Below are 23,808 nucleotides of genomic sequence, written 5' to 3' on the forward strand. Positions count from 1 at the left end.
TATCAATAGGCTCTGACAGAGCTCTTAAGAACAAACTGCATGGCAAATTGCCATTGTGTCCTTGTTAAATCAATTCCCACTGAATGGATTCAAGAGTGGTTATGATTTACATATTGATTACTTCATTTTCTTGATTGCCCTTTTGCAACGTTGTTTTTTTTTTTCTTTTGAGAGGGTGGGGAGAAGGAGGAAGAACTATGTGTCTTATGAGCGATGCCATGCTGGTAATATATGTTTCACTCCCTCTCTGCATAAAAAGTATGTGCTGGAATAGGGCACCCCAACCACAAGGGATAACACAAAGGAGCTACTGGGCCCTGTTCTCAGTTGCTCCATTCCTGCACTTGAGGCAGAAATGGATGGTGGGGCCAGGGTGGCTTTAAGCCATTTGTGTGTTCCCTATATTCTAACCATCCCCTGGTGTAAGTTAGTCCAGCCTCAACTCCCTCTGAAGTTGGCACACCTTAACTCAGGCCCTAGTTGTCCAAAGTAAGGCACCCAAAACAAGCAACCACAGTTGAAAATGTGGTGGGTGAGCATAATTTTCCAGCCTTTGGCACTGGAAGTCTCTAGTGGTGCTGATATGGCTTAAAATGTGTGTTGTCTTTCTCTTCCTTCTTTTCTCCAGCTTGTCCGCTATAGTTCTGAAGGGCTTCTGCAGTTAGGGCCTCTGGGCTCTACGACCTTTCTGCCTGACTCCAAATGTCTCATTGATGATGGGAAAGGCAGGACCCCTACTCTGAAGAAATGTGAAGATGTCTTGAGACCAGCACAAAGACTCTGGGATTTTACACAGGTATGGAAGACAGCTTTCAAAGAGGTTTGTGATCCTATGAATTAGACTGGAGTGCTTGCTCTAGGTAATAGGGAATCCATGTAGTTGTTTGCTGCTAAGCAAAAGTAAAGCACATTATTTGCACTGATTATATATCTCCAACCACAGGTTCCTCAGAAAGTTCAGGAAAAGGGAGAGAGCTCAGAGCTCACAACACAAGACCAGGTGGAAAGATATTGAGATTGCGTCAACTCTTTTACACACACACACTTCTCTGAAGCTACAAATGAGACTTAACCCTTCCACTTACCCCTCCATTGAGGATACATTTACATTGCAGCAGGGGATGGGAATGGCAACTTGCATAGATGGACTCACACGAGCTAGCTAGCGTCCAGCCAGTGCTGGTACATCTAACTGAGCTGCAAATAGCTCCCGCTGGCTGCAACATAGATGTACCCTTGGAGTCAAAGGCTGGTTTTAAAATTCTCAGTTTAATAGAAAAACAATGACATAGGGTGTTACCGTTTCAAATGCGTACTGGCAAAGTATAAAGTCCTTAGTGTAAGAGAACTTCAGCCATGAAAGCCAGCATCCCCGGGCTATGTCATGCCATCAGCACAGCTCTCCCTTGCGCTGAGCACTGTACAAGCACGGAGGCCAGAGACAGTCCCTGTCCCAGACAGCTCCCAGTCTTAAATAGACATGACAGACTCAGAGCAGGAGGGCGAAAAGAGGCAAAGGTGAGCCGGTTTGCCCAAGGTCATGCAGCCAGTTTGCCGCGGAGTTGAGAAATGAAGCCAAGCATCCTGACTGTTACACCAGTACCATATCCACTCGACCCCTGTGCCTCCCCAGCTTTTATCACGTCTTTGTTTCATGCTGATGGATTAACAGGAAGAAAAAAATCATTTTGTGTAAGATTCTCAAAGTCACAATGTCCCCGTAAAGGCATCAGAGCTCAGTTAAGGATGTCATCAGCTTCTCTGAACTGATCTACAAATGAAACGTGTGGCTAGCTGTCATAGAGGCTTTTGAAACAGCAAGAGATAGACTTTTGTTACTCCTGCGCTGCCTCCAACTGGTTGCAGCTGCCATATGCACCTGTGTCATCACACCAGATCTGTGTGTGGACCCAAACCTATTCCCGGAGACTTCAGGCAGAGCAGTATTTGCCTTGTATGAATCCACTTCCTGGGCTCTAAACTTTTGCCGATAGAAAGTGATCATGCTGCATATTTACAGACAGTCCCGTCCCACCTTTCTTAGCAGAGGTTCATCCCAAGGAGCCTTAGCACAGCTAAGTTGTTCTGTTTTAGAAATTTCTGTTCTAGCCACACTGCCAAGCACAACTCTGTCAGCAACCAGCCACAAATGCAGGCTCATTCCTCTCTCAAATACCTGAATAATGGAAAGACTGTAATGCAAAAATCAGCCATTGGGTAGTGTGGACAAATCCTCAGTGCTAACGTTTTTCTTTCTTCAATTCAGAATGGTCCAATCATCAGCAGAAACACTGGACGGTGTCTAGAAGTGGAAATGTCAAAGGATGCCAATTTTGGGCTCAGACTTGTGGTACAAAGATGCTCGGGGCAAAAATGGATGATTAGAAACTGGATAAAACATGGTCGACATTGACTACTGGGGCTGAGAAGCTGTCACCTCTGCCATCGTCCATTGCTCGGTGTGTGATACCCTTCAAGGCATTTGTGTTAAAGCAGACTACTATGAAAAGGAGTTGACTCCCCAGGGCCAGGGACTATTAGGCACTGATTAACAAACAGGCAAATAAGCATCCTGCCTTCTCCCTCAGATCAGTGGATGCCCTGGAAATCTTGGGATGGTCAAACTGAACAGAGAAGTGGGCTCATTCCAGCTCTCCCAGAGGAATTAAAAGACAGCTGTGTCTGTGATGAGTTCAAAGGGGAGTTCCCTCTACTGCCTCATTAAAAAGAATCCTCTGATGGATAGCTTTTTAGCTTTAAGTTATTGACTGGTGCACAACTCCTATGATGAATAATCATGTGCCTTTTCTACTGTACTTCCTATACAAGTGGAAATCCCATCTTTTCAGCATGTCTGGTTCATTGTATTAAACAGCTAAAAACTGTGAATAAATAACACTTCAAAATATGATATATTATAAATTTCAAGGGTGGTTGCCTGAGCGTCTGTATTTATAGGAAGAGCCAGTTCTGCACATGTTTACAAGTGGTTTTGTACCATCAGGCTGCTCAAAAGCAGCATCCAGGTGGTCCTCATGTAAATTCTGAATAGTTAAAACATCAACATGCTCCATTTTATTGTCACCTCTAGGTCTTGCCAGTATAAAAGAACCACAGTACAGCACTTCCTTATTTAATTCCTGAGGGACAATGTATGTACTGTAGTTTGGATTTATAGAACATCCATCTGGAACCTACCCTCTGACTGCAGTTACAATGTAAGGCATAACACTGCACCTACGAAGCTCTGCACTGAAACCAAGGGGAACTGCTGGATACTCAGATAATTAGGTGATTTATTTAGGTGCCTAATCTGCATTTAGGAGCTTGACTTTAGGCTCTTATTTTTAAAGATCTTGCACCCCCTGCTACACATCCCATAGGTGTGCAGAATGTCAGTGATCACAAGGGCACATTTCCTGCTGTAACCACATCCTTTTATCACTTGAGAAAAGAGACAAGGATAAATCCTAAAATTGTCCAAGATTAAAACAAGAAAGAACCAGAAAACATAAAAAGTAATGTTTCTATTAATGTGCCATTGATACGTTTTACTATTGTTGACTATATAATCCTTAGCACTGACAGCACCTCTGTAGGCTTGCACTTCACTGTGTGACCCATCAGGGTCCGTATGCAAAGGGCTAGAACAAGGATGGAACCTGATCCAAAGGTCACTGAAGTCAATGGAAATACTCCTATTGACTTCAGTGAGCTTTGGATCAGGCCCATGGTGCACAGCATTTTGCAGCACAGGATTCAGTCACAGTGTTAAGGGGTAGGAGGGGAAGGGAATATCTGTTAGAATTCACTAAGGAATCATAGGTAATTACAGACACCATGGTAGAGTGAATTAGATGATCTGCTTGTCAAAGAGCTTGCAGTTCCCATTTCAAGGCAAGTGGAGCAAAATGAAATAGAAGCAAAGAAAGTTAATTTCTATCCAGGGCATTGTACTAAATAAAACATTAAAAGTAAACATGTACATTTCATTGGCTCCTGTCAACTTTTAGCTGAAACTTGGAGAGCACATTAATATGATTTGTCCTTATTTTATTTCTTAAGCTGAATATGTGACTATGTAATATAAAGGTATTCCTTCTGGAGGTTCTGGTGACAAACCACTGATCTTTACTCCTGGGTCATGTGGATGGGGTTATGTATTAATTAAATATACAGTTTAATAATATATATAGAATCTGGGTGAGATTCAGTACAGGAGATCCACAGAAGCTCACCACTTAAATCCTCTAGCCCTATATTGTACAGTAGGTCTTAAATAGTATGTGCAGGGATTGGCACAGGATTTCTACATAGGTTTGAAAAATGCACTCTGTTCTTATGCCCTGTAAGAATGAAAGTTCATCTTCTCCCCTGATACAGTGTAAAGAGAGAAAAGTTGTGTTGAGGCCTTGTTCTGTGTCATTTACCGTGACTGGAGTTTATGCCTTGAAATATTTGGCCTGGACAAACAAGACAAAGGAAAGGAAAGTTATTGAGGAACAGAGGCACACTCATTCCCACTCACCGCCATTGTAACAAGCAGCCTTTCCAGTTCACAAATGCCCAGTAATGGTTTGTGTGAGGGTGGTTTGAAGCTGAGGAAAAGACTACTCATGTACCTATTCAAGTGTAACATTAACCTTAACTGTCCCCCTTAACCTATCCACATATTGCACTTACTATTTCTACTCTTTTCTCTTGTGAGGGATCATGAATCCTCACATAATTATGGATTTCGGGTGGGACAGCAAGCCCGCCTGAGCCCTTGCAGGCCTGGAAGGAATAATAGGAAAGAACACATCTTCTAGAGATACTTGAGGGAATGCAGGATTCTTAACCTGACATCGAAAAGGGAATGTTGCATTCCAGCTTGGTGACCTGAGCTGAGAAGCCAAGGCAGATCTGCAGTTCCCAGCAAAGAGTTTCACAGGAGCAAGGGGACCTCCTCATTACTTCAGAGACCTACACATGTTAATGAACAGGAAAGGATTGTCCTTGAGATCCGCTTCCAGAAAGATTGCAAGGCCTGGTGCCAAAGCCCCACTCAGTGACACTATGAACCTGATCCAGATTTTCCAGGTTCCTGTGCAAAGCAACGCATGAGTGGCTCAACCAGCTGCCTCTCTACATATGGACAGGTCTCTGCGCTTTTGTGGACCCAGGACATTTGAACTCTAACATCTGCTTTCCTGACACATACATACCCTCCACCCCCAGGTTTCATAGCTCTTGGTGACCTCCGTAGATGATCCAGGAAGCCAGGGGATGGAGAAGTTTCCAAGCTTGGAGCAGAAAAAAAGTCATTCAGGGACTCAATCTCTACTGCAGCCTGATGGGAATGTGACTGGAGAATCAGGGCTGATTCTCCTCTAGTTAGCAGCTTAGGTGTGTGGTGCAGGGTCTTATGTTGTAAAGCCCTAACACAACTTCTGTTGCTGAGTTATTTAGAGTCAAGGAAAATCTTTCCCATGATCTCTCCTACACTACAGATCCAGACTATCACCTACTTTAGTCAATCAAGCCATCTGGTGCCAGCACCATTACTTTCAAATATCTAGAGCATTGTTTCTAAATGGCAATAGTTGTTTTATCTATTGATGGATTTATTTAGAGACTTGCTTGGCACCTGTCACCATATTATCTGGACTGTCTACAAAATTCAGAAGCCAAACAGGCACACATGCTTCCCTAGTCTGTCCACTAGCAGCACTAAAGCACTAATCCACACCAACAGTTACCACCATCCATCCACCCAAAAATGTTCCTCACTCCACGAGTGCGGGTGCTGAGCCCCCCTCAATAGGAAGCAAAGGTGCTCTGCTCCTTTCAGGGCTGGGGATCAGCTACAGGAAACCCCCGGCTGAAAAGATGCTTGATGGACTTTGCACTGGGCCCTGAAGGTCATTGTAACCCAAGCTTGCTTCGCAGGGGCCCCATCATGCCTAGAGATGAAGCACTCATCTCTAGTCAATGGAATCTTTCAGAATCAGGCCCTGGGATGCTATATTGCTGGGCTGACATGTGACTCACAGTATGGTTTGCATGTCCCATGGCAAACCCAGGTATAGAAATCAACCAAGAACTACAAGATTATTAAGGATCCATTTTTGTATCAACAGCTATGCCTATAGGTCTTTCCCAGGGTCATCCCTGCCTCAAAGAGCTTAAAATCTAAGGGTCAGCTCCAGGGTCACTGCTGTCACCCACCTTCAGTGGTGCAGCAGGAGGCTCTTCATGCTGCTACTTGCATGCAGCATCCTGTTGAGTGTACAGCCACAGGCAAGGGATCTGAAAAGATATTCAGGGCCTGATTTGTAGAAGTGCTGAGCCCTGGCAGCATCCTGAACTTCAGTGGATGCTCCTGAACTAAGCACCTCTGAAAATCAGGCAATCCTTCCCTGCTAATAAGGATACAAATCCTTCCCTGTTGTTTAGTATAGTTGTTCTTTTCCCATTGGCCCATTCATTTATAAAGATGCTTGACTGCATATTGTTCCATAGATGGAATCTCCACTCACCATATAGCAAGGGCAAAATCTTTGACACATGACTTGAAATTTTAAATACCGAAGCCTTGACTAATATGATTCAGTGACATAACACTGACCCTCATCAATTCCTTAGATTAATTACACAGTTTGTAATTCCTTCAATATATAGCATTCATTTGAAATGACTTATTTACAGCCATACTAAGCAGCCTGCCTACTTCTGCTCCCAGTGAATAGGGTTGTATGGATTATGGATTTCAACAGAAGTAGGATTGTATCCAGAATGTTGGATACAATATACAGAGTTAAAAGATACAAGCACCTGGACTTTGTGCAGGGGCTTTTGGGAGGAAGAGCAATGGTCAGAATTCCCTTGATCAAGTTTGTAGCAATGAAGAAGGGCCATGTGGCTCATGCCGTTTTGACTAACTGCTACTTACTGCTCGCTTACTTACTGCTGAATGCTATATAGTAACTCCCCTCCTAGAGTCTGGATATGGAGAGGACAAGATCATTCAAAATACAGGAATTAATTAGCATCCTGGATGGCTCGTGGGGTGGAGGGATGCGGAGGGGGGTTTTCTTCTCCCATTTTTAGAACCTCAGACCATCACACTGGTCTCCATATCATGCCCTCTCTGGCATTAGTCCTGAGTTGTACAGGGGCTAGCTATTCTATTGCTTCTTCATGAATAGGAGTTGAGAATATACTTATCGCCTTGTTGTAAGTCCTGATCCTGCCTCCTTGATGTTAATAGCATATTTTCCATGACATCCGTGGGAATAAGGTAAGGGCCATAATTACAGGAAATTATTAAATGGCACCATGATCTAATGGAGTGCATGAATCATGCATCTATAGCTCCTTGTGTGTTTAAGAAAAAAACAACCATGAAATGTTCTTGGAACATCTTCATGTTCATCTGGAAATGGAATCTGCATGGTTCATGAATTGAAAGAAACTCAAGGAGTAAACATTGTACATATAGGTCTAAGAATTCTCAGTTAACACAGTGTAAAGTTCATTTATGTTTATATCACCTAGGAATATTCTAAAAAGTGAAATGTATTAGTCACCTCTTGGATCTTAGCTGACATTTAAAACTGGGGATTGTTAAAATAACAGCTTGGCCTTATAAAACCACTTGAACTTTTATGTCCACATGAAGCTTTGGCTGAGGTTCTACAACCACCTGATTGTTGGTGGATTTATACAATGGCACGTCTAGCACGTGATTGCTGATTTCATGTATGGTTTTACAAAGTTTAACAACTTAGTTACAGAAGTATCAATACAACGTTTTAGATAGAGTACTTTTGGCTTGTTCTAATAAATCAAGACAACATTTACTTATCAGAAATATCCAGCTCAACCAATGCATGTCAATCTGATAAGAGTAGAATTTCTGTACCAAGATATTACTTCAAGGACTTGCAGAAGCATCTATTATTTTTTCATAGGGCTACAGTTTGCTGTTGCCCAGCACTGAGCATTACCTAGGCTTTGAACTATTTCTAATAAATCTGATTTAAAAAAAAAAAAGGCTAACAGCCAACTGCAAGGCAAGTTGCAATTGCAAATAATTTTTCATCCTTTTGTCATGCTAAGCCCTTTTGTACTTACACCTGAAGAATTAATAACCACTATGCATTTTACCAGTGACATGAGCTGCAGTCTTGATTATTGTAACTTTTGAAATCTTCTAATAAAATGTAAAGTCAGCAACAAAAAGGTATGCTTCATTATAAAATGTAGATTAAATGTAATATGTTATGAACGCTAATGAGCCCATTTTGGTAGTCTGCACTGATACCTAGTTGAGCTCCTCAGCTGAAGTCAAAGGTGCTATGACCATTTACACCAGCTGGGGATCTAGCCCTTTAAAGTGAATTGCCAGTTCTAGCCTCATAATTCTGCAGTTCAAGATTGCACTGTGTCTATTATATCACGGGGAAGTCTGGTCTTGGAGTCCCAGTTCCAGTGCAGATATGTAAGAGTACAGCACCTGCAGTGGCCAATCCATGTAGAAATATCAACTAAAGTTCTCGCAAGTCCTTCTGGGACTAGTAAGTGTTTCACAGACAGTGGTCAAAATCCAGGTTAAAAAAAAATTCCACATCAGGAATTTCTTACAGTGTAATCAGCATGAACAGGTAATAAGCATCATGATAACAGGTGAGTTTTTGTATTACTTATCAATATGAAACACACAGCCTGTATTTACTGTATTGATTCTGGATCCAGGCTAGGCTGTTTCTATAACACCAAAAGTTCGTAGTACGGTACGTGATGTGATGAGCTGACTGAGTTAAGATCGTAGAGCAGCTGGAAAGAATCAGATAGCATATGGCAGTCATTCCCCTACATGTGCAGGAAACAGTACCCTTGCAAAAGGGTCTATCTCTCTAGCCCAACATTAGTAATTAGCCATATTTTCTTTCAGTTTAGGCCAGCTCTGCTAAATATTTCCTTGTCTTTCTTTAATATAACTGTGTACGATGATTCATTTTCAGACCGGTTAATAGTGTGAATGACCTGCACTTTATGAAAGCGTCTGTGTTGGAAAGGGGAGCATTTCTAATTAACAAAGATCATATTGCAATCTACAGTGCTTCTTTCCGAAAGTAAGGTCACCAAAGTAAAATGGCATTCATTAAGCACTAAATACTCATTATAACAATCCATGATCTGTCAGAGAAAAGTCTATTGGAGCAGTAGATCTTCACAGTGGTCCTTATCTTACTGAAAAAGGGAAAGTGACAATAGAAGCAGCATGGGCCTTGTTGGTATTAAAGTCTTTATATCAGGAAAGATACATTTTAGTTTGGCAATTTGAAATGATCTCTGGGGTCCTAGAAGTGGGAGTATGGGGAGGGGGGAGGTATGAGGGAAAGGGTGCTGGTATTAACCTTCATAGGGGAGGTGGGAATGGAATTTAGTTTCATTATCACTCCTCCCCCTCATTCCATTTGTGTTGAGTACAAGCAACTTTAGTTGAACTTTGGTTTATGTAAAGCCCTTTACCTGTGAGATAAGGCCTGCCAATGCCCCCCTCTTTTCAATGCCTGCTTTATCAGGGATAAGCTTCAAGCATGGAGCTCCTTACCATAATAAGGGCCCTACCAAATTCAGGGTCCATTTTGGTCAATTTCACAGAGTTAGGATTTTAAAAATCGTAAATTTCATGATTTCAGCTATTTAAATCTGAAATTTCAAGGTGTTGTAATTGTTGGGGTCCTGACCCAAAAAGGAATTGTGGGGGGAGGGAGGGGTTTGCAAGGCTATTGTAGGGAGGGTCGCGGTACTGCTACCCTTACTTCTGAACTGCTGCTGTTGGCGGTGCTGCCTTCAGAGCTGGGCAGCTGGAGAGCGGTGGCTGCTGGGCAGGGGCCTAGCTCTGAAGGCAGAGCCGCCAGCTGCAGCGCAGAAGTAAGGATGGACTGGTGTGGTATTGCCACCCTTCCTTCTGCGCTGCTGCCTGCACAGCTGGGCCCTCAGTCAGCAGCCGCCATTATCCAGCCGCCCAGCTCAGAAGGCAGCAGCGCAGAGGCAAGGGTGGCATGGAATGGCATTGCCACCCTTACTTCTGCACTGCTATTGGCAGGGCACTGCCTTCAGAGCTGAGTGCCTGGCCAACAGCTGCCGCTCTCTGGCTGCCCAGCTCTGAAGTCAGCCCAGAAGTAAGGATGGCAATATCACAAACCCACCCACCCCCTCCAAAAATAACTTGTGACCCTCTTGCAATTCCCTTTTGGGTCAGGAGCCCCAATTTGGGAAATGCTGGTTTCCCCCGTGAATTCTGTGTAGCATAGGGTAAAAGCACACAAAAGACTAGATTTCACAGGGAGAGACCAGATTTCATGGTCCGTGATGCGTTTTTCATGGCCGTGAATTTGGTAGGGCCCTAATAATAAGTAAAAGATCTGCAAGATTCCTGAGTGACCTGACCACATCATGTTGGAGAGGTTGGAAGAACACAGGTCTGTAAACTCTTTGGTTTTTAAGTCTGAAGTTTGGTGGGTTCCAGCAACTGTATCTCTCAAAAGAGGGCTTAGCTAGATTCTGGAAATGCTCCACAGTGGAGTTCTCAAGGGGCAAATGTTCAAAAGTGCCTATGTGACTTTTCTTCCCCACTCTGAACTCTAGGGTACAGATGTGGGGACCTGCATGAAAACCCCCTAAGCTTATTTTTACCAGCTTAGGTTAAAACTTCCCCAAAGTACAAACTATTTTACCTTTTGCCCTTTGACTTTATTGCTGCCACCACCAAGCATCTAACAAATATATAACAGGGAAAGAGCCTGCTTGGAAATGTCTTTCCCCCAAAAATCCTCCCCAAACCCTACACCCCCTTTCCTGGGGAAGGCTTGATAAAAATCCTCACCAATTTGCATCAGTGAACACAGACCCAAACCCTTGGATCTTAAGAACAATGAAAAAGCAATCAGGTTCTTAAAAGAAGAATTTTAATTGAAGAAATAAAGTAAAAGAATCACCTCTGTAAAATCAGGATGGTAAGTACCTTACAGGGTAATCAGATTCAAAACATAGAGAATCCCTCTAGGCAAAACCTTAAGTTACAAAAAGACACAAAAACAGGAATATACATTCCATTCAGCACAGCTTATTTTATCAGCCCTTTAAACAAAACAGAATCTAACGCATATCCAGCTAGATTACTTACTAAGTTCTAAGACTCTATTCCTTTTCTGTTCCCAACAAAAGCATCACATAGACAGAGAGAGCCTTTGTTTCTCCCCCCCCCCTCCAGCTTTTAAAGTATCTTGTCTCCTCATTGGTCATTTTGGTCAGGTGCCAGCGAGGTTATCCTAGCTTCTTAACCCTTTACAGGTGAAAGGGTTTTTTCCTCTGGCCAGGAGGGATTTTAAAGGTGTTTACCCTTCCCTTTATATTTATGACAAAACCTAAGGCCCATTTTCAAAAGCGCTTAGGCATTTAGAGGCTTAAGTCTTATTGAAAGGCAGTGGGACGAAGGCTGCTCAGTAAAAAAGTCACTTCTGAAACTGGAATTTCAGCTCCTAAGTCACTTATGTGCTTTTGAAAATGTTAACCCATTTTCACTGGCAATGTGTGTTTTGAACGAATCTTTTGTTTTATTAAGTCACTCAAAGTAGATCCTGGAGTGACTTACTGCTCTGGGTAGGGAGGCCAGCAGTATAGAATACTCCCCTTACAATGGTGTCAAGTTACCATAGTATTTATACCCAAGATACTATATTTCACCCTTCACCTGCCCTTTGTAGTCAAAAATAAACCTTGAAGCCCACTAAGCAATGTGGCTCACTTGGTGTAGTGAGGAAATTATACTTGTCTGCCTTACACCATTAGCAGAAAAAATATGGACAATATTTGTGTCTCATTTATTATGGTATCCTTGATCCAAAGTTACTACTTCTGTTTGCAGCAGTTACAGGGAGAATATTTCAAGGTATGGCTGCTTCAGTGCAGAAGCATCCTTCTGTTTCGGCTACCTTCATTTCTCTGGGCTTAGTGGATGGGGAACTTCACAGCTATTCAAGGTAAATAAATCCTACACATCTAAGAGTTATGAAACTGTCCCTTAAATCCCTCCTCATTCACATGGTTTCTCTGGCTGTCTGTTACTCAGCATGGCTTGTGCTTTCCCTGTGTCCAAAGACAGTTTTCAAAGTGAACCCTGGGCTATTGCCTCCATGACAGCATGACCAGAGTTGATTCTGATCTCATTGTGTAGATTGGGAGTTGCTCTGTAGCAGTCCATAGAGCTACATTGGGGTAGCACTTTAAGAAAGTGAGGTCAGTATGGGTCCCAAGGGAATTAGATGAGCCATGCTCCTGGTGCAGGAGACCTAATAAAAGGTTTTCTTAACACCACCTGGTAACATGTCCTGTCAGAAGAATTTGGCCTTGTCTCCCAGTCACTCTGTTCCTGTGCTTGGGGCTGAAATTGGGGAGGGAGGAAATAGGTTTAAGCCATGTCTGTGCTTCTCATATCCTGTGGCCTTCCACCCCCAGTGTAAGTTAGAGCAGCCTCGGGGTTGCTTTAACTTGTATCCTGCTTCCTGTGGCCCCTGTGGAAGCAATGAATAATAGCCATAGATCAGTGAGCTGGGCCATGTCCCTGACACACATGCTATGCTGGGGAATGGGAGCGGAGCTGCTTCCACCCAGGTGAAGGTCCTTTATGCCACCGGAACATTGTAAAGGAACTGAGAATCAGGCCCACAGTCTTTCATATACCACTGTGACATCTTGTAAGGCCAGAGGAAGGTTTATTTTCTCCTCCCTCCTTGCTTCTTGAGTTTGCAGCATAGAGACTTTAACACCAAAGTATTTTGCTTCATTCATTTCAGGCCCAGGGCTTTCAGCATTCCAGATTAGCTGCCATGCAGTCTGTTCTCACTAAGACATCTATTTAATTTTTATAACAACCCACTGGTACATTAAACTGATGACTACACCTATCCACAGACCCTAAGCGCTAGATCTCTGCTTTCTCCTCCCCTGTCTGCTTGCTTCTGGCAATGACAGGCTCAGGGAGAGAGAGAAGGTACACTAATAAAGCTTTCCCTTTAAACTTTAAAAGGACCAGCACACTTCTCAGACTAAACTGTTCATTGCAATCTGCCGGGCAGATGGTATAGACTCTCACAATCAAAAAAGGGTTGGAGAAGCAGAGTTTCCTAGAGAGCCTGGCTAAATATAAATATGCCAATTATATAATATAGACTGTATAATTATACACGTAACCATTATATATATAGAAATTGTACATACACACTCACCAAGTTTAGATGAATTGGTGCAACTTCTGGGTGTAGCCAAGGCCTAACTTAAGTTTTCTCAACACAGTTAATTTTAGCTTGTGACAAATGAGAGCCAATTGCATTGATCTAGATCATTCTTGCCTGCCAGCCATCCACGCTCCATTTATTGAGCATCTTCAAAACAGACCAAACTCTCAGTGCCAAAGGATGCTGCATAACTTCTGCATGTGGTATCTAAGGGACCAATCACAAACAATGATCAGCACGCTCAGCGCCCCTGGAATTTATATCTTCAGTGGGGCCTGAGGGTGCTCCTCTTTTCACTGGACGGGATTGACAGCTTTCAGGGTGCTAAGGGAGGCCAGCCAACCCCCAAAATGTTATTTCATTTCTGACCTTGCTTTGTGGGATATTTGGAGCAAAAACCTACACAGCTGAGAGGGAGACAGATAATGGGACCCCCCCTGGATCCACTTGCCTCTCTCTTTGAAATGCTTTGAGAAGCTAGGACCAAACTTTTTGCTGGTGTACGTGTGCAGAGCTCTGGCGATTCTCATTGAGTTTCACCCACTTAAACCAGCAGAGAATTTGTCCACAAAGCTGTGATATGCTATTTGCTGCTTAAGAAACCTGCCAGGCTCCTCATTCATTTGTTTATGAAAGGCCTGCAGACTGCATGCTTTGCTCTACAACTGGGTGTGCTTATTGGGCTCACAATGAAGAGCAAAGGTTAAGAAAACTTGAAAAGTCACAAGCACCGGGAAAATGGGGATCATAGGTGTTTTGCAAGCTCAGGAGTCAAAGAACTACTGAAGTGACAGGTACAGTATCTAGGCAGTAATATCAATCATTTTATTGTTGAAAGACGCCCTCCCGCCTGCACAACACAGACTAAACCAATGTAAGAGGAACAAAAGAAAAGCTCTCAGAAGCCTGCTGCGGTATCTGCAGATTATTCTAAACACCCATAGGACCTCCCTCACCATGCTGACTTACCTCATAAATAATAATGAATTTATCCCCATAGCAGGTTTCTGAGATATTCTGAGTGGGAAAGAGAGGCACAGAGAGACTAAGTGACATGCTCAGGGTCACAGAGGAAGTTTGTGATAGATCAGAAAGTTAAACACAGGTCTCCTGAGTCCCAGGTGAGTGACTTAACCAAAAGACCATCATTCCCCCTTGTTAGCCACCTATTCATATAAAAGTGGATTTGGTTTGTTGGATTTGGCGCACAGCAGTTACAATTTTCCAGCTACTTTCCCCAAAAGTAATGTACGGTTTGGTAGAGATGCAAGAGCAGGTGACTCAGGACACCAGAGCTGAGAGCATGCCATTCAGGCCTGTGCCTACGTATAATGGCCACTTTCTCTGGTCTCCTAAAAAAGCCAGTCCATGTTTGCTGAGAATATTTATTTTGGTGCATTTCTCTACTGATTTCTCCTTTGAATAGCGCCTTATCAAATTCCTTCAAATCGGCCTCCACAGAGATGCACCGTCTAGGGAGAATGGGTTTTCAGGAGCAGATTCAATTTCATAATGAGAGGGAAGTCAGCAGATGCTTCTCAGGATGTTGGTGCTAAATCAGTTTTTATGATTCTATTTCTGGCATCATTATTCCAGATTTTCAGTCCTGCTTTTCACCATCCACAGCACTTATCTCCTCTGCAATAAATTCAAATCGTGGTCTTTATATCCAGCCTTCTGATCTGAATTGCACCAGATAAAGACACCCAAGGAAAACAGATTATCATTGGAATTAAAGAAAGAGAACAAACCATCCTATAGCAGGAATGTAGGTTTCCAGACCATGCTGTTGAATTTTACCCCTGGTGTCTCCTTGGCAATATTAGTTTGGGAGATGGCCTTAAAAATAAATAAAGTGAATAACGTGGGGATTCTGCCACCCTACTCCCAGAAGTCTGCATTTGAGCACTGTTTATTTGTATCCCATAACTTTGAATGATGATTTTGCCAAAAGCTTCATTATATTCAAACAACTAAGTAACTTAAATCTCAGCTGTCCAACCTAGTGGTGCAGCAGGGCAGAGAGAGAGAGAGAGATCTTCCTGGCGTGGATGGTGTTTATTATCCGTGTGTGACCCAAGGAACTGTTGACACCAACTGTCAGAAGGCGCAGGAGTACATAGGGGTACAGGGATCCCCTGGGTTCACCAAAAGAATGTCATGTAAGGTCTCTAATGAAAGCCTGTGATGTATGTGAGGAGTTAAGTGTATATATACTAAAAATCATGTTCTCTAGGTCTGTGAGTTACAACAGGTCACCAAAAGGTGATCCATGTCCTGCTGGCAGACAGGGGGCAGGGGATAGAGAACGCTCTGGCTGATCATATACAAACTGAGTATTGTATCATTCGCAATGAGTGCCCATTTACTGTCTGAGCAAAATGCTAAACAATAGATTTCAGGAGCTGGAGGAAAAAAACCCAGCAGCAGTTATCCAGTTTATCCAATGAACTTTAGAAACTGTATTTGGGGTCCAGATGTTCCTTCAGTTTGTGAGGACAAGCTGCCAGTGGGCTTGATCTTATGAGATGGGGTCTCAACCAAATTTGTTGAAACTGCTGGGCCAAGAACATGGGGTTAGCGATCTTGTAGGAGATAGGGGAAAGCCCGGTTAGTTTAGTCTCTAGAAAGCATGTTATGATTGTGTTTTATATGTAACCATTTGTTTCCAGTATTTTTATGCACTATCACATGAATCGCTGTGCTTTGATGATACACTTATTCTTGTTTCACTATATATATATGTATAATCTCTAAGGGCTTTGTCTTAAGCAGAGTGGTGGTCCTGAGTTGAATCTTACAAGCTGGTGTGGCCTATTCCTTTAGGAATAGCAGATGGAAGAGTTCTAAAAGTGTTCTGTGGAACAGGGGCTAAGGACTCCCCAGGGATGCCTGGAGGACTCGGGTTGGTGTGAGCCTATCGCTGACCTGTACAGAGAGAGTGAGCCCTGAAAGGTGGTGCTTGTGGTGCTGGTGGTTTCAGGGAGTTGATCCATAGCTGGCACAGACAAGGCTCCCGTATGCTAAGGATGGGGAGTGGAGAGGTGCCTCACAACCAAGAGTTCTCTGCGGAAGTGTCACACCATAACCAGTTTGTGAAGGGGGCATACAGAGCTCTGCTCTCTGTAGGTTATCTGCTTTGAAACCATTTTATCATAAATGTCAGAGAAAATCTGAATAAACTGGAGTTAAACTACTGCAGCTATTATCTCAGAGGGGAAAAATGGAATTGTACACTTTTACATCCACCAGATGCACAGCGTCTTGCCGTTAGTAATTAAATTCTCACAACACCCTCTCCCAGTGCCAGGTGGAGCATATTGGCTTAAGGTTGCCTGGTTGCCGAGTGTAAGCGCAATGATTTCTAACAGCAATCAGCTACATTTGGAAACGCGCTTGTAAAAAAGACAGCTCGGCGGCTCAGAGCAATAATGATTCATGTATTAGCAAATGAACCTGTCCTTTGCTGGCTAACACTTGAGATGCAACAGAGGTTGCACCCCAGAGTCAGAGTGGGGTGTGTTCCTTAAGATCATTAGAGGCAGTTATTGTGCTGGGGAGGGTAATTCTGGGAGGGCTGCAGGGAAGAATCTGATGTTCGTTCACACAGGATGGTCTTGGGATTAAGGGGGCTGACCTGGAACTTGGAATATTTTTCTAGTCTTGTCTCTGCTAAAGATCTGCTATGTGACATTTGGCAAGTCACTTAGACCCTGATCCTCAATGGCACATAGGTACTTGACTCCAATTGATTTCGATGGGAGTTAGGCACCTAAATACCTTTGAGGATCTTGGGCTTTAATCTCACTGTACCTGGTGCCCATGTGTAAAATGTGGATAAGTAATAGTCCCTTTCCCTGTCTTCTCCAACTAGGAGAAGCTCTCTGGGGCATGGACTACCTTTTTCTATGTGTCTTCATGGTGCCTGGCACAATGGCATTCCAATCTCTGTTAGAGCCCACAGGACCTATCAAAATATAAATAGTACAGCATTGCTTACTCCAGAAGGATTGTGAGACCTTGGTGAGCAGCAAGGGTGTGGAATTCTGGGTGCACCCCAGGCCAAAGTCTTCTCTGTTACTCCTGGGCAATCCCCATCAGCCCATTGTGCTCTGGTCTAGCAAAGAGTAATGACAACAGGGAAACAAAAACAAAAGAGGAAGCAACCTAGGAAGAGAAGTGGCAATGGCTCAAGTATTTCATGGGGAAAGAACCCTCTTTAAAAAAATCTGTGCACAAACCCCACCTGTACATCAGAGATTATGGTCCATTTTATGCTGTTTGGTGTTAATTTCTTGCTTGAGGCCATTGGGAGAACTGGCATTTAGTGAATCGACGGAGGAAGGAAATGACAATAAACCTTGGACACTTCAGAGAGCTGTGACCTTTCCAAGCACAAAGGAGAAAATCTGCCGATCTTGCTTACAACGAGTAACTGTATCTCAGAGCTGCAGGTGGGAACAAGGAACCCCGCTGCCAGCACCATCTGTAAAATCAATATCTCATTAGCCTGACCTCTGCTGCTACCCTTCTGCTTCACTGGCATTCTGGGGGATGCTGCAAAACTGGGATGGTCCAGGCTGAGCACGCAAATCTCCAGTGGTAGTCCAGGGGAGCTGCAGGAGCTCTGCACCTCTAAAAATCAGCCTCAAGCTGCCATGGATGTGCAATGGACATTTTCCAAAGGTGCAGAGATGGCAGAAGCCATCCTAGGAGGAAGGCAAGTGGTATTTCAGCTACCATCCAGCAATGGTTCCAACTGGGAGAGGAGGCACTAGCCTCCACCAAGGCTTTATAGGAGGTTTCCATTCTAGTCATACCCTGTTCATGGCCAGCACGTTTGGGACAACCATCACTTCTTGCTGGTCCCTTGGTGAATCAGAGTATTTTAGGGCTGGAAGGGACTCAAGAGGGCCATCCCTCCTGCACTGAGGTAGGACCAAATATGGACCTATGTCCTATGGACAAAAAATGGTCTAGGACACCTAGACCATCCCTGAGAGGTGTTTGGCCAACCGTTACTTAAAATCCTCCAAAGACAGGGATTCCACAATCTCCCTTGGAAGCCTGTTCCAGTACTTCCCTACTCTTACCATTAGAAAGTTCTTCCTAATATCTAACCTAAATCTCCCTTGCTGCAGATTAAACCAATTATTTCTTGTCCTTCCATCAGTGGACATGGAGAACAAGTAATCACCATCCTCTTTATAATGGCCCTTTGAAGATTATCAGGTCCACCCTCAGTCGTCTTTTATCCATTTCCCAGTTCAAAAGGATGGATGGTAGATTCCAGGAGGCTTGTACTGTGATAACCTCTCCCTTGCAGACTGGAGTCTGCCACCAAAGTACTGGCAATGTAAATCTGGGCTTCAGTTCTAGAATAGTCTAATAGGCCATTACTGCCATTCTCACACCATCTTCTGAATCACTGGGTACTGACCATTATTGGAAACAGGATACTGGACTGGACTGACCACCAGCCTGACTCAGCATAGCAATGCCTCCATGCCTGTCCTCTGTGTAGGGGCTACAGCAATTTTAATACAATTTACTTTCTTTTTTTTCATAAATATGCATATTTGCCTCACTGGAGACGTTACACTCCCCAGCTCTTAATGCTATTATGCCTTATTTATAATATTCCCATCTTTTCCCTACTTGATGGTTGATGTTCTCACATGTGCGTTAGATGTGAAGGCTCAAGTTTCATCAAAACAGAAAAAGAGACAAGTTTTCAGGGGTTTTTTCCTCCCATAAAATCTGCAATTATTTCAAACTGAGAGATTGTATCCCAATATTGGCAGAGCCTGGAATTTTCTCACATAAGAACTGCTGTGAGATCTGACGCAGAGATTTAATCAGGACCAGGGGCAGCTATCAGAACAAGCTGTCATACCTAGAAAACCTCAATTTATGCTTTAATTATCTACCTACATTGCCAGAGAATAAATAACTAATGACTTCATCTCACTGTGCTAAAGGTAATTCCGGTTTTGAGAAGTTTGCAGGCTGCAGCTTTCTGCCGTTTGTTCTGGGTGCAATAATTGGGGATATTTTTGATCAAGGAAAGCAAGGCAGTGGGCTTTGAAGCCTTTCACCTCGGCAAATTTGGAGTCAAAGCCCAGAGCAGTCATCAACAAGGGGGAGGAGATCGTTGACTATTTTCCAGTTCACAAAAGCATTGCACAATGATATGCAGCTAGATGGCCATTCAAGAGAGGTGGAGACCTGAAATGTCAGGAGGTTACACAGGTTAGCAGGAGCATGGGCAGAGCACTTTGGGGAAGCTTGCACAGCTTCAGAAAGTAGGGACACTTGTTTCTAAGCCACTGAACTGGGCCTCTGGAGATCAAGGGTCTATTGTGAGCTCTGCCATAGATGGTCCTGTGTGAACTCACACTTAGGGCCAGATTTTTAAAGGTATTTAGACATTGCTTCCCTACAGCCCAGAACTTCAAGGTATTTAGGCACCTAACTCCCATTGAAATCAATAGGAGTTAGACTGCTAAATGTCTCTGTGGAGCTGGGCCTAAGTGACTTAGATAGCTCAGTCCTCTTTTCAAAAGTGACTTAGGCCTTTAGGAGCCATTGAAAGTCAATGGAAATCAAAGGGGGCTGAGGTGCCTAAGAGCTTTTGAAAATGCCTATCTGAAACTTTCAGCCACTAGATATTTTTAAAAATCTGGCCATTTGTCTAAATTTTTCAGCAGAGGTGGCTCATACTTGAATGCATAACTGAGATATCTTAGCCTGACTCCCAGAAATGTTGAGCACTCAACTGAAGTTAGAGGAAGTTGGGGGTGCTCAACAGCACCACAAATCAGGGCCTGGGTGTCTAAAGTTGGGAACCCAGAAACTAGAGGTTCTACTCTGAAAAATTTCTGTTAAAATCAACCATGGGGGACCCATATTTATTGTCTCTCTTGACTTCTCCATCAAGTGTGCTCTGTTGATAAATAAATAGCTGCTCTCCATTTTAACTGCTAGCCCCTGCAGAGGCTGCCTGGGACTTGAGACTCAAGATGGGTTGTTGCTTTTTCATATATCATCACCAGTAATAATAGTCCAGCTGGTCTTCATTTTCACCTGTGCAACCCCACTGTCTTTCAATGACACCCCCAGTGACACCTGTGAAACTCCATTATCTTCAACAGGTTTGCACAGGAGCAGCTGGTGGGAATTTAGCAAGCTATTCAGTTGATGATACACCCAGTGGAATAGCATCTGCAGCTAACTTTCAGCGCTGATGGCTCTGTTAACAGGAGTGAAAAGAGTAAGGCCCAGATCCTCAAAATCAATGGGAGTTAGGCACCTAAATACTCTGAGGATCTGGGCCTAAGAATTTATCTTTGCTTCCAAAGTCAGGAGATATGATTCTGAATATGCATGAGGGACTTGAGACTTCAGATACTTTAAGGGTTGTTATAAAGAGGACAGTGATCAATTGTTCTCCATGTCCATTGAAGGTAAAACAAGAAGCAATAATCTTAATCTGCAGAAAGGGAAATTTAGATTAGATATTAGGAAAAACTTTCCAACTCTAAGGATAGTTACGTTCTGGAACAAGCTTCCAAGGGAGATTGTGGAATCCCCATCATTGGAGGTTTTTAAGAACAGGTTGGACAAACACTTGTCAGGGATGGTTCAACTGTACTTGGTCCTGCCTCAGTGCAGGGGTGGGGGGGTGCATCAGATGACCTCTCGAGGTCCCTGTCAATCCTATATTTCTACGATTTCTATGATTCTGCACCTTTTGTGTTCCACCCATACAAAGTGGGTTTCGAATTAGGCTTCTATTCTAATTTGGTAGCATGGCACACTTACTTTCCACTAAAGAAAGTGACTGCCCAATGGCCACAGTGACAGAAAACCAGGACCGAGGAACTGTTAAATAAGCAGGTGCTGTTTTTTTAATAAAGTCACTGCTCTGAGTAAATCCTCACTTCAACAGTTTGCAGTCTCATGGAGTGAAAAACTAAACAGCAAATATCACTAAAGTCAAACCCTAAAAGGGGTCTTTCCTCTTTCCTACTGTCAGATCTGTCAGACAGTAATCCATTCATAATCACCGGTTTCTTTTCTCCTAATAAACAAACAAACAGAGAGAGCTTTCTTTAACTAGGAGCTTCCTTCTCAGCTGATCAACTCTTATTTGATCCTGTGGAGATGTCATAATACTGACTCAGGGACAGATTGGTTATTTCCATAGCAACAAAATCTGATGTCACAAACACCGTCGGGGTGGGGGGGGGTGTACAAATGAAGCTCTGGTGCAGCTCCACTGAAATCAATAGGATCCCAGAGAGGAAGCTGGGCTCTGAGGGAGAACAATATTTTTGTGACCACAGAAAAGTGAACGGCTGAAATAGGCAGTAAAGCTCTCTATGTTAACATCCATTTCTCATAGGGTGAAATTTTCTCCTTAATGTTGTCCTTAATCATAACAGTTCTCCTATTCTTTTTCATTCCTTTCTATTCCAGTTAATCTTAGGAAGCTGAACTGGATAAAACTTAAATGTAACAGATTCCCTCCCACTTTTTTCCTTAGCTTAACAAGCTTGGGTAATGATGAAAACAAGACACCTCTTTGGGTGCAGAAGCTTTGAAACCATGTTAACGATAACATATTTCATCTGGCACGGTCCAGCATATCATACCCACAGACTGAGTCATGCTAATGTGAATAGGTGAAAAACGATGCTAGAGATCGTTTCAAGATGGATCGATTTGACCCTCGAATCACATACGCAAAGAACTGCAAAGAAATAAATCCAGCAATTCTGGCTGCATCTGCAATTTATGTAAAGGAGGTGGTTGTTTTTTTCCGTGGGGGAGCGGGAGTTCTGATCCCATGTTATTTAAATGGCTTGAGGTTTGCTTAAGTTTCTACTAGCTGCAGTCCTAGCATCTCTGACAACTTGAGCTATCATCTGCCTGTACCTTACCTCAGTGCTCATCAGAGATGGGATCAAACAGATCTTGTTTTAAGGCACTAGCTGAGTAGGAAAGGGCCTCATAATGGTAGTGAATCTGCTATTGTGGCTACTGTCATTTTTGGCCTCCCTGGATCTCATATCATCTTCATTCAATATGGTTGATGCTTAATATCTAGGAAGCTGAGACGCCTTTTCAGAAGGGCCACTAGAGCTAGTACAAGAAGGGCACCAAAATTCAGTTCAGATTCTTGTCATAGTTATTCCTGCTGCATTAACAAGCGAAGCTACTCCTCTCCCCTGCCCTATCTAATCCTGAAGCAGATCTCATTAGCTAACACTTTTCACATGTGGAAGCCAGAGGTTAAACCCCAGACAGGATGTGTGTGTGTATGCGCAAATTAAATTCATTCTGGCTTCACTCACTATTCTACCAGCAAGTCTTGCCCATTTGCTGAAAATAAATGGTAACCCGTTGGTCCTGGGGGTTTGACTTTGTGATACGAAATCGAAAAGCCCTATTGGTGAGGGCATGATAATGGCAGAGAGTTTAATCATCAAATCTAAATGCACAGTCCACCTCAGAACCCCGGAGCTCTTTATGTTTTAATAATGCCTTTTTGTTTATAACTACACTTTAGGAGCCGCGTTGCCTCCAAATATTGATTTGTTTGCATTAGTAATCACTTTTCCCCCCTCTGAGATTGGAGCCTAAAGCTTAGCCATGACTGGAATGTCCAGAGACAAGCTTGGTTAAATTACTGAGCTGTCCCAAGTGAAATGAATTTGGTGCTCTCTCTCTCAATTTAGTTTTCCATGGAAACTTGTTTACAGCAATACATAGCTTGGAGGAAGAGTGGAGGTGGGTTATGTGTTTTATTCCTGAAGTGAACACATACTAGTCTTTTTCCTCTGGGACAGCGTTTCTCAAACTGGGGTCCGTGGACCCCTCAAGGGTACTCCAGGGGGTCCTCTGACCCCGCTGATCAACTCCTCCCCCTTCCTCTCAGCACATCCTGCACGCCGTGGGACAGCTGTTCCCCGGAGTGCAGGAGGCACTGGGAGGGAGAGGGAAGAGGGGGTCACTTGGTGGAGGGGGCAGAAAAAGGTGGGGAAGAGGAGGGGCAGCGGTGGAGCAGGGGGGAAGAGATGGGTGGGGCCTTGAGGAAATGGGGTAGATTGAGGGCTGGGGCTGAGTGGGAGAGCTTGGGGGTCTGTGGTAAAATTGTAAATCAAAATGGGGGTCCTCAGGTTCCTAACGTTTGAGAACTGCTGCCCTAGAAACAAAAAGATCTCCAGACTATCATTAGAAACCAGTAGCTCAAGCTGTGATTTGTACCCAAGGACTTCCTGAGTCTAATTTTCCCACTTTTGTGCAGCTGAACAGATTCCCACCCAAGTGGTGAGCGAAATTACTCATTTTTATTCACTGGGGTGAAGCATGAGCCTCTATGCACCACCTCAATGTCACTTACACCCTCAAAATTCTAAGCGGATCTTAAATTAGAAGAATCCACTTCCATGGTGATATTTATGACTTGAATGGTTTAAATTTAGCATTGGTATTAGTATGTTCGATTCCATGA

The 23,808-nt window shown here is 43.4% G+C and overlaps 1 protein-coding gene across 3 annotated transcripts in view; it reads left to right on the top strand.

Annotated features, from left to right (window-relative positions):
- The window catches only part of GALNT9 (polypeptide N-acetylgalactosaminyltransferase 9), a 225,139-nt gene extending 216,974 nt beyond the window's left edge, over positions 1 to 8,165 (top strand). For all 3 annotated transcript variants that reach the window (XM_084649613.1, XM_084649614.1, XM_084649615.1), the window contains 2 exons: positions 629 to 796; positions 2,267 to 8,165. In XM_084649613.1, coding sequence (XP_084505739.1) covers positions 629 to 796; positions 2,267 to 2,413 — 315 coding nt within the window. In that variant the 3' untranslated portion in view covers positions 2,414 to 8,165. The remainder of the gene's footprint in view (positions 1 to 628; positions 797 to 2,266) is intronic.
- The last annotated feature ends 15,643 nt before the right edge of the window (positions 8,166 to 23,808 follow it).

Source organism: Lepidochelys olivacea (genome assembly GCF_965140295.1).
Source record: "Lepidochelys olivacea isolate rLepOli2 genome assembly, chromosome: 15".
In the NCBI taxonomy this organism is placed as follows: Eukaryota; Metazoa; Chordata; order Testudines; family Cheloniidae; genus Lepidochelys; species Lepidochelys olivacea.